A 12307-nucleotide genomic window follows, 5' to 3' on the forward strand; every position below is an offset into this window, starting at 1 on the left:
GAGCATGAGACATTTTTGAGTTTTCTATTACTACAATGTAGGAAAGATGTCTAGAAGTAAAGAGATTAATTTTGAGAAATGCAAAATAGTTATATACCCTTCCTCAAAATAAAATTTAGTAGGACTTATTTAGCCTTAAAAAAGAGGAATATTCTTAAATATTATATGCTTTCTCAAGATCAATTGCAAGAGTATTTTAATTTGGATTGGATATGATTTAAAAAAAAAAAAAAAAAAAAAAAAACCCACCCACTCCAATCTGCAATATTGCATTTGTGAATACAGGCTGGGTAAATAAAGGTTCGGTACTTGCATATTAAGGCCAGGTGGCGCAGTGTCTAGCGCATCGTGCAGCAGCACCACAGGTCCGGGTTTGATTCCCGCTCTGGGCAAGGTCGACTAAGCCTTTCATTCATTGATTTCCATCACTTGGGTCATTAAAATGAGTACCAAGTTCGCTTGTGGACTAAACACAGGGGGTCCTGCGACAAGCTGACCACTTGTTCAGGGCATATGCCCCAAGGCCCACGGTCAAGAAAGCAGATTATGGGCACTGCAGGCCTTGGCCCAGTAGGGCTGTTACACCACTGAGTTTAGTTTCACTTGCATTATATCCTATTGACAATGAAAGTTGGCAGAAATCTCGCCAAAGCTGTGCCAAATTCTGAAGGAACTGATACTTCTTTATGTAATAAACAATTAGTATTTGAACCATTTCATTTTAAAAAGTTTGTTTATAAAAAAGGCTTCAACAATTTCAATTATTTTTTTAGGCTTCCCCATTTTACCAGATATTCTATTTAGAATGCTACAAGCACAAACTTCTCTCAGGCAATTCCTCCAATCTATTACTGTATTGCTGGCCATACTCAGCTGACCATGACATGTTCATTAATACAGTCAAAAGTCGTTAATTCGGACCTCAAAGCTACAAACTTTCTGCGCATGCGCCGCGTTGAAGCATGCGCATAGGAGTTTATGCGTGCGTGCAAGACCTTTACGGCTGCAAATATGCGTGTGCGCATGCGCATAATACGTTTACGCTTGCGCGTTTAATGTATAACAGACGGTATAAGCTAAGATAATTTTATTATCTAATTCAGTTAATGTTGCAGATTGCGTTGTTCCTTAATCTTCGAATTGGATCCAGCTTATTATTTTTTGCAGACTGTTAGAGCAATTTTATAAAAGTAAGCTTGAACTTTCGATTATATCAAATAGAATTTCCGATATATATTTACTAATATGTAAAGGATCTACAAAGCGGAATTATGTTTCGAAGTCCATTAAACAAAAAGTGGAATTGCTGCAAAAAATGGATAAAGGCATATCTTTTTTCTTTAACCATTCCGAAACCTGTTTATCAATTTCACGCTGGAGGGGGGGGGGGGAGAGAACGACGTGGCACGCAATGAATTGGAAGTTGATCTGTCAGCACTTATCCAAGTTCCTCGTCATTATAATTCGCTTCTGATAGCGAAGAAAGTGACACAGAGGTTATTGAAAACGAAAAAATTTCGATTGACAAATTAGTTGGTATTCTTGACACAGCAATTATAGGACTTGAACAGCAGAACTTTGTAACTAAACAAGAAATTATGTCTGTTTAATAGAATTAAAGAGAAAGTAATATCACATAAAATGTAGCAACTTAAACAACTTACATTGAAAGAAATGTTTAATAAAGTAAACAAATAAATATTAAGCTTTTTCTTTTTTGTAAATTTTGATACCCTTTAGATCATAATTGTTCTTTATTTCATAAATTACGGTTTCATATTTTTAATTTTATAATTTCTGCATGCCATCTTACCAGATTTAAACTGATGATCTATAATCCGGAATCGCCGAAGTCCGGACGAGTCCGGATTAACGACTTTTGACTGTACACACTTTTTTTTCACATCCATTGCTTGCTGTTCTCTAAAAAGCAATCCCCAAATTTTAACCTCTTTTTTTTCCTCCAAAATAAAATAAAAAAAAAAAAAAAAATTAGCAATCACAGTTAATTTATATCCTAGTTCAAAAACAATGTAGCTCAACAAGAAATTCAAAAATACAATGTAGCCTAACAAGAATCAATCAGAACTGCATCAAATAAAAGTGTAGATGTTATGAGAATGTTACCATGGCATGCTTATCTATAACTGACACTAAACTACCCTTCTTGAAGACTATGTCATGGCCAGTGTAATAATACATAAATACCAAAAATTCTTTATCTACATAAAAAAGCTATGATTATAGCTAAAAAGCTTTTCATAAGAATAATTATGTTTATGGACAAAAGAGATACTTTTATGCTCACATCAAGTCTGATAAGTTACTGGCGCTGTTTTGGTCAGCTAACTAAAAGAGACACAAAAATTTTGATATTTCAATAGAAAAATTTGTTAGCAAATTTAATACTTTGACTATCCACATTCCTCTTTTAACATAGCAGACTTGCTCAGTTCTCGGTATAATTTTCAATATACAAGTAGCCCTCCTACAACACGGCATCCTGTAACATGGTTTCACTATAACATGAATCATATATTGCGAGAACCCTTCTACAGCAACGGCATCCTATAACATGGTTTTGCTATAACACAATACGAAAATTGCTCCAAAAATTTAACAAATTCCACACGAAGTTTCTCCATATTGAGCAAAGCACTTTGAAGATGGCAGTTGAAATATAGGCCAGATTTGCAGGGTCTAAAAAAATAAGCTTTGACCCAAATATCGGTCAGAAAAATTGGTACCTTCAGGGTGTCCGGACAATCTTCCCTGCCACTCATCCTTTGCCCAAGCCTGTTATCTGGAAAGGCGACACCCTAAAGATAGGTTTTAAAAAAGTTCACTGATGAAGATTGTGAAGTTAATAATTTAACAGTTAAAAAAATTGAAAGAAAGCCTAAATTTAGCTGAAAATCTTGAGTCATTTTTCTTGAATGCAGACCCTTCCGCTGAAAGAAGCCGAAAATTCAAAAGGAAGTTGCAAAGCTGTCTAGCTCCACGTCGAGAAATTTACAATGATCTGGTAAGAACTAGTAAGTAAAGTAAAATCACAGATTTTTTAAAGAGGGAAGAAGGTGCCAGAACTTTAAATGAAGAAAAAAATTCTGAAAATGAAAGCGATCTCACTCCACAAAAAAAAAAAAAAAAAAAAAAAAAAAAAAAAAAAAAAAACCATTCTCGGTTGATTATACTGAGCAACAATGATAAAGAAATTAATTAAATTAAAATAATACTTTTTGTTTTTTGTTATACATACATTTATATTTTTAATAAAAATTAAATAAAAAAGTTACTTGGTTTAAATTAGTTTTCGGAACGTAACCCCCTTTTTGTACTGGCTCTAGATCTCGTACAACACGGTTTCACACAACATAGCATTTTCTAGGAGGGTTACCTGTACACAGACAATAACCAAAAAGCACATGTGTTTGCCTTACATGTTTGGTAGCATATGGATTTAAATATTTTATATTTATCGGTTATTTCACTAAACATACCTACCAGCTGTAAAAATACAAATATTGCTCATACAGACTTTTTGTTTTTTTCCTCATATTTTTTGTTTCTTACAAAAGGTTTCTTTTTTTAATTATTTTTTTAAAAGAAGAGTATCCATGAGCTATTAAGAGAGCAAAACATTTCCTGCCAAATCACAAGTTGGTAATGAGTGCGTGGCTTTTTGTAAGGGTGGGAATAATGAGAAAGTACAGTAAATTTTAAAGTTTTAAACAGACATTTAAAAATAAAGGTTATAAAAATTATAAAAGTTTTACAGATTATGTAAATCTGTATATATTTCATGTCAGCAAAATACAAAAACATTCTTGTTTGGAATATGGAAAACAAGCTTATAAATTTTATCACTTTACCTCATCAATAAAAGATAACAAAACATCTCGTTGTTCAGTTGCATGAATATAAAAGTGAGACACAATTTTCCTCAATATTTTTGCATTCAGACGCTTTCTGACAGATACAAGAGCTCGGACAACACGAAGAATAAACCTTGGTTCTTTTGAGCTCACAGATTTTTCTATGAACAGAAGATGCTCCTTGATATCTAAAACAAATATAAATTAAATAAAATACTTTACTATGTTCATAATTGAGAATAGAAAGTAAACTTTGCATCACAGACCAAACATCATGTAATATATACTGTGCAGATCCAACTCTTTATAGCCCCGTTCACAAAAGCAGATTCGACCGGTAGCTAAAACCGGTTCTTCCAACGTGTCCCATTCACTTGGGAACAAGCATTAACTGCCTCGCCGAATTGGAGGTAGAACTTGGTCGAATGTTCCTTACCTCTTGGGAGCAGGGCAAATGGGAGGATTTCCTGTACTATACTGCGTGATTGCGTGGTTCACTTAATTTTAGTTACTGCTCGCTGGACTGTCAGCGAAACAATCGCACTAATAGATGTCTGGGGAGAACTGTACACGATATGGAAATTATAGACAAATACAGAGACAAGGTTATCTGATGCTAGATATTCCAAGAATATCGTTCAAATTAAAACTAAAGTTAATACAAGTGCATATCGACTTCAACGTGACAAGGAACTCGGTACCTTTTGAATGATTTAAAAAAAAAAAAAATTAAACATTTTCATCTACTTTTTATGAATATTATTAAATGGTTTTGTGAAACAAAATAATTTTAAGCTGAAAAAAGTTTTTGCTAGTAATTTTTTTAAATTTAAATTTTTGAAGAAAAATTTTACAATTAAAATGTCTTTCTTCTCCTATTCAATGTCTCCTTCCAGTTTTTTATTTTATTTATTATTCTTAATAACTTCAAGGAATGATTTTGCAATTAATGAATCAGTTTCTGAGGAAAAAAAAAAAAAACACTTTTATCTAAAATCTTTAAAACAAATATGATATCAGTCAATTTTCATTTCAAATAATTTTTCTTTTCAGTATTTTGCAAAACCCATCCTTGTTTCTATAAAGTATATAAATTTAAATAAGCAGTTAAAATAATAAATAATTTAGTCCATACCTGTATGTTTTAGGACTTTAAGTAACAGAATTTATTGAAAAAAATGCAAAAGGTTTCTCAGTTTGCATTTTCAGTTTAAAGAATACAAACTGTCTAAATAGGCATTAAATCATTTCAAATTTCTTTAAAATTTTATTACTGAATTTCAATACACACCAAATTTAGCGCTATTTATTTAGTTGGTAAATATAAACATAAATTAAAAACCTTTTTTTAAAAACTTATCCGGCCAGAAAAATTGCAAAAAAAATCATAAAATGCAAGCAGAATTTTTCTTTACCCAATTTTGTTTTGTAAAACACGTTCAAAACAATTTTAATACATTAATTAATTATAATATTGCTCGTAATAGATTGATTGTTCGTAAATGATTGTCATTGCACTCAAATCCAATGATAACTTAATTAAATTTATTTTATCAACAGAAACACTTCAAAGTTCTGGAATTTTCCACAGAAATACTTGTACAAGTGTTTAGAATATCACTAAGTATAATCAGTAGTTATGCTTCAATCTAATAAGAATGTTAAACACAACAAAATGCAAAACGCATCTTAAGGGAAAGTCAACTCAGAAATACCTCCAATCTCAGGCTGAACTAACAACTGGCAACAATAACAACTTATATAGTATAAATAATGTCATAAAAATAGTGTGGTATAATGAGATTATTACTTTGAAACCGATGTTTCGAATTGATGCCCAAGAAGAACCAATATTTCCCATTCTGCTTCATTGCATATCTTTTAAAAAAAGTAAAAAAAAAAAAAAAAAAAAAAAAAACCATCCAATAAATTTTCTTTATCATTTTTTTTTTAAATGTGAAAAGTTTCTTTTATAAGCTGTGAAAATATCGGAAGTTTGTAACCGATATATTTTTAGATATGAAATTTTAAAATTAATGGGCGTCAAAAAGTCTAAAAATATGAACGATTTCCAAAAATTCTCCCAAAATATTTAAAAAAAAAATTACTCTAAAAATTTCATTTAATCTTTTTTCCTCCACAATGTGTTATGGTGCAAACTATAATATTCTGAGATTCTCAGTTTATTTCTTAACATTTGCAAAAAATCGTTTCAACTTTAAATTTGAAAAAGTCTGATCCTCTAAAAATCAAAAGCATGACACCACATCCACAAGTAGTGTATGTACAAAGTTTGAGTTCTATATCTTATTGGAAAGCAGTTTAAAAATCAATGACCATCTTTTAACCATAGCTACACAAGCATCAAGAGTGAACTAAATAACAGTTTATAAAATAATAATAATAATTAAAAAGCATATATTTTCCAGAACCCATTAGAAAGTTCAGGTACCAGTTGCGAAAGTACAGATTACAAAATTAACAACAGTAAACAATGTTAAAAATGTTTAAACAGTATTAGAAATCGGCCAATTTGGAGATGCGATTGTTTACAGAGGCTTAGGTGCAAAGGGAAGGAAGACGGTGGTCTTCTGAACGGGTTGTAATGACAAACTCTTTTATGTCTCCTTTTTCTCCTTTTGCTAACAGCAGCTGTGCGAAGGAGCGTTGCATGTGAATGGGACTCATGTTTCCTTTATTTTTGCAACTATTAGTCACAGATTCACATTTCTAATAACAAAAAACCTTTGAATGCTGCAAATATTTATTCCATGATATTTTAAAGTTTGAAAATTATTTTTTAAAAATTATGGAATTAACCTTTTGTATGGTCAGTTATTCCACACCGATTTTAAAATAAAAAGGCTAATCTTTGGAATATGATAACAGGTAGTTTCGCGACATTTTGGTAAGGTAATAAAAGTTACTAGCTAGGACTTAAGCAGTGTACATGGATAAAGTCAAGAGTGTGCGCAATGCCATTTTTGTGCAATTCTGGGATGCTTTTTAAAGTGAAAATAGGTCAACGTGTACATGGATTATACTTCGCACCTAATCTTCGTCATGATGAAGCACTTTTGTTCCATAAAAGTTCTAGCATAAGAGTAATTCGGCTAGCAGATTGTTGGAAAAAAATGTTGAGTAAAAAAAGAAAAAAAAAAACCTTTACTTTATTTTTTTTTAGTGCTAAAAAGGAACAGTTATTTTCCTTAAAGAGTTAGTAAAAAAAATAAGTTAATTCGACGTTATTGTTTTTGTCTTTTCATTTCATTCAGTGACATTACCTTGTAATCTTAATTTTGTTACATTCGATACACTTAAAAAGCATTTTTACACATGTAAGTTTACTCCAAACCTTAGAGCTTTTGAAAAGTTTACTCCAAACCTTAGAGCTTTTGAATGCATTCTACACCTCTGGGTGATAGATGTACACTGCTCAAAAAAAAAAAAAAAAAAAAAAAAAAAGGACAGTCCTATATCTCCCGATCTACTGGGCTGATTGACAAAATTCAAACTGCGTTCTTCATGTCTTGAAAGCGCAACTTAGGATATATATTAGATTTATATATAGCACTATTCTAACATAGATATTTTGACACAAAATTGGACTTTTTCTGAAATAACATACCAATTTTTTTACATATTTCGATTCTACGACTCAAATTACGCCTAAATATGAAATTTTGTAAAATTTGGAGCAAAATTTACGGAGAAATTCACAAATTTATGTTGGCACTATTTTGTCAGTTTGCGCCAAGAATAGTTCACTTGGCGAACTTCTTGATATATGGCAACCTAGTTTCCTTTCCCGTAAGAGGAAAAAAAGTCACCATCGTTCCTTTTTTCAAATTATATTCTTTATATTGTATTTTTAATTATAACTTATTATTTTAAGTAATTTTTTCTTTTTCGAATTTTATTTTAATTGTTTAAGTTACATGGTTTTTTTCAAATAACTGCTTTAAAAATTTCTATTTACCTATTCGAACTGCGTAAATAAAGGTGCAGCATTTATTTATTTATTTTTCAAATAGTTTTCTTTATATATATTTTTATCATAGTTATTATTTTAGGTAATTTTTAAATTCTTATACTTTTATTTTAATTGTTTGTGTTGCATTGTCTCTTCAGATAATTGTTTTAAAATTTTCTATTTATTCCTTCGAACTGAGCATTTTAAATAAATTTTCCAGAATTTGATTTTATTTATTTGAATTACGTTTCTTTCGGAGGAATACTTTGTAACCCAGATTACGATGCATTTGAAAACTGCATTATATTAAAAGAGCAAATACAGTAAAGCATAGTTAACACGCCTTTCAATGTTCCGTTCAGAAAAGAAATATATAAATAAGAGAGATGTATAACAAACATTTTAACATAGGATGACTTGCATACACTGCTTTAAACAGTTTAATCATTGTGCCCATTGCTTTACACAGTTTTATCCTACATTTGGTTTCTTAAAATGTTATTCATATTTTAGTCAAATATTTTATTTTTGAAATCGCAAGAATCAAATATCACAAGATTGAAAAGTTTTAAATTAAAAAAAAAGTAGAAATATTAAATTTTACACAAAAATTTATTTTTTCTTTTCTTTTTCTTCAGGCATTCTACTTTATTCTTGCTCTTTTTCTTTAGGCATTCTGCAAGTATATTAAAAAGCATCCAACTTTTCGAAATAATCTTGGTATTTCTGACAATCATTTTAAATAAAGTTATCGCCTTCCATTTCATAAAGGCCCACAAACGGCCGAGCGGTAGAGAATCGTTGAACACTGGTAGTTCACTCCAGGGGTTCAAATTCCGGTAAATGGGTTGGTTACATGGGTGTTTTCGTGGATTTTCTCATGTGTACCATGTATGCCAGCTGGCTTTCCTTTGAACGTTCTTCACAAAGGCATCCTTCCTTTTAGGCAGATAATCCTGCTTTGACGTAACTTAATAATCCAATTCAATCCATTTCATCAATATTTGGTCAGAGCCTTTATCAGTCTTTAGAGGCTAAACATTTTGAAGGTATGAGATGAAAGAAAAGACTGGTTTCATCAAGAGGTTTTGGTTTATTTAATTATGACAAAGCACACTAGGGCTATCTGCCTAAGGGGAGGGATGCCTTCGTGGAGGACTTTCTAAGGAAAACTGGCTCGCATACACGTTACATATGGGGAAAACCATGAAAACGCCCATGCAGCCAGCCCGTTCGCGAGATTTGAACCGCGGACCGAACTACCAGAGTTCAGTGACTTTACCGCTCGGCCGCTGTTTCATCAGGAGGGGAAAAAATGCCTTTAGGTGACATTCACATACAATACTGGATAAACTCCTGAATCTTCAAATAATTCGACTGAGAAAATCACGGGATTCTCCATTTATGGTATGATATGATGTTCTATAACGTAATTTAAATTTATACAACCATATAGTCTAAAACCAGTCGCTCTTCACTTTAATCTGCAATGATAACGTTTTTGTCTTTTCTGATAACACAAGCTCAATTGATGGTATTTGCTGGTGTACACGCCCAAGTGTTTTCTCTTTGAACGCCTAAATTCTTTGAATTAACCTGAAAGCATATTCAAAAGCGTCCAACTTTTTGAAACATCTTGGTATGTCTAAGAGCCAAATTTTCCCTGCAAATTTTTGCTGGCTTTTTTCCCTAATTTTCTTCTTTCCTTCTACAGTTATTTTAAGTGCTCACACAAGAAAATTAAGATTTTTCGATTGCTAGATTTTCATAAATTTTGCATTCTTGTCAGTTTTTTAAAATATCAATTGCATCAACTGTGTTTAACTGAAGACAGCTTTTCATTTTCTAGACATTTTAACTATAAACAAAGTATAGAGCAAAGTCCAAAGGATAAATATTTTAATTAAAAGATTTTTTGCTAAATGACAAAGAAATAAAACAGTCCAACAGTGCTTATTCTTCACCACCGAGTAACCCGATTCTTATATCGGCTGAAACAATCTAAATCATATTAAAAATCATGTTTTTTTATACAATCTATAACGTGAGGGAAAAATTAGCTTCTTAAAACATTTTTTCTAAGAAGATTAATATAAAAGATTATATTTATATATATATATTTTTAAACTTGGACTTGGTTATTGAATAATGAAAAGATGCATTTTCATGCAATACAAAACATTTGGAATACGTTTTCTGACTGAAAACGTAAGATTAAAAATCATCTGCTTAATTCACAGCCATTTACAAGTCAACTACTCAGGCAATTGCAGAATCGTTTTGATCCTAAGCTTGTAAGACAAACGTAATATCACTGGATTTAAACACTTCTTTAATCTTCCAAGAACGTTCCTTCTTTAGCTCATATTTCAAGAATATTAAGTGAATACAATTATTGCAAAAGAAATTGAATATTCATTTGCACTACGGCTTGGTAGTTTACTAACAAGTTAACAAAACTTAAATTCTGCTTTTTGTGTCTAAGAATACAACAATATTTTAAATATTTACAAATAAAATATTAAATTGGAGCCTCACCACTTTAGCATTTGAAGATTGTTAAATACTAATTGTTTGTTGCGAAGTCTAACCCAGGCTTGCATGGTTGGTTTTCGTAGTTTTCTAGGTTCTCTTTACGAAGGTTCTCTATGAAAGCATCTTAATCAAATAGCTCCCATGTTCTTTCTATGTTCAAATCCAACTAACCTAGCTTAAGCGTGATTTCCAAGGGAAGTTACTAGCAAAACCCGAATACTCATTAAAAATCATGTATCTTGCCTATCGGGAGTAACATGAAAGATACGGTGCCAATAATTGAATTGCTGTTACGGTACGCTGTTTCTAAACTTAGATGGTCATTCCTTAATTAAATAGCCCACCAGTGGCCGAGCAGTAAAGACGTTGATCATTAGTAGTTCGGTCCGAGGTTCGAATCGCGTGAACGGGCTGGCTGTATCGGCGTTTTCCCCATGTATAACATGTATACGAGCCAGTTTACCTTAGAAAGTCCTCCACGAAGGGATCCCTCCCTTTAGGCAGATAGCCCTTGTGTGCTTTGCCATAATTAAACAATCCAATCCAATCCTTAATTAAATATAATTGATTTGTAACTTCTACTGGAACTGACGGTAAGAATTGAAATGCAAATAAATAATATCGTGTGCAATCTTGATTAATATAAAATTTAAAATATTTGCATAGAAAAATATTTGCATTCAGACAGAAAGTTTTTTGAAATATTTGCAATTACTTTATAAGAAGGATTTATTAATTACCGTAATAATTACTTATTATATTACTGATGATTAGGATTCAGCTCTTGACAATTAAATTCTAAATTAGAATTTTAAGGATATAATGAAAATACGCTACACACAAAAATACATTTTAGGATAAAAACGAGTTGGTTTTTTATGTTTTAAAATTTCTTAAATTCATTTAATAAACATCGTATCCTCGTTGTTAATTGAATCCTGAATGTTGGTGGCGTTTATAGAATTATTCTTACTTGTCCACAGAATCTGCTGACTTATCCAGCCATTAAGTAGCTGCAGATCATTTCTACATAACCATTGAACTTCCAATTATTCAGTCTCTAGAGGACTGTATGTTTATAGCATAATTTGACTTTTATAAAAATGATTATTCTAAATATTATGTTTCTATAAAAATATACTGTGCTTTAAAAATGTGGATGATAGTATCAGCCGCTCTTTCAGCCACTTCAAAAGCAACAGTTTGTTTAGAAATAAATTATGCAGTTAATGTCATAAAATTCAAATAAATATCAAACGAAAATTCTCAGTTTTAGACAATTCGATTTAAACGAAGTAAAGTAGCAGACGATAAAACGCCGAAGGTAAAAATTTACTCTTATTTTTTTAAAAAAAGGAAGATAGAGAGAAATTAAAAAAAAAAAAAATAGTTAAAAATTTGAATATCATCATCTATACTTTAAAAAAAAATAGCTTTTCATATAGTATTAATAAATATTTATTACTCTTCATTGAGGGAAAAAATGTATATAATTAATTATTCGTAAAATCTTGAAATTTAAGGTTAAAAATAGCTGTGGCAATTCACTGTAACAAAAATCCATAGACCACATTTGGCGATATTATCGCTCAAAAAAAAGATGCCAAATTTCAAAACTCGAAAATATGTAAATTTGTGTATATCTTAGAAAATTTTGAATAAAAAAGTCTAATTTTTTGCAGATATGCTTAAAAATATACCTACTTTAAGATGATGGTAAAAATTTTATAGGTTATAATTAAAAATTTTTTTCGAAAAATTTATAAAAATTATTTAAAATTAGAAATTTAAAAAATAAAACGCAAAAAATGAGTAAATTTTATTTGGAATGAACCTAAATTTCAAAATGTGAGAGAAAAAATCAAAAAAGTTTAATAAAAAAAGAGATATTAATAAATATTTGCCAAATTCAATTAACATTGAG

The 12307-nt window shown here is 30.7% G+C and overlaps 1 protein-coding gene across 2 annotated transcripts in view; it reads right to left on the reverse strand.

Moving 5' to 3' along the window:
• Rpn3 (regulatory particle non-ATPase 3) overlaps positions 1–12307 on the reverse strand; it is a 67981-nt gene that overhangs the window by 45613 nt on the left and 10061 nt on the right. For both annotated transcript variants that reach the window (XM_035353330.2, XM_035353329.2), the window contains one exon: positions 3873–4063. In XM_035353330.2, coding sequence (XP_035209221.2) covers positions 3873–4063 — 191 coding nt within the window. The remainder of the gene's footprint in view (positions 1–3872; positions 4064–12307) is intronic.

The sequence above is a fragment of the Stegodyphus dumicola genome, chromosome 2 (genome assembly GCF_044657685.1).
Source record: "Stegodyphus dumicola isolate Sdum_Otavi_A_Nest chromosome 2, ASM4465768v1".
Taxonomy (NCBI): Eukaryota; Metazoa; Arthropoda; class Arachnida; order Araneae; family Eresidae; genus Stegodyphus; species Stegodyphus dumicola.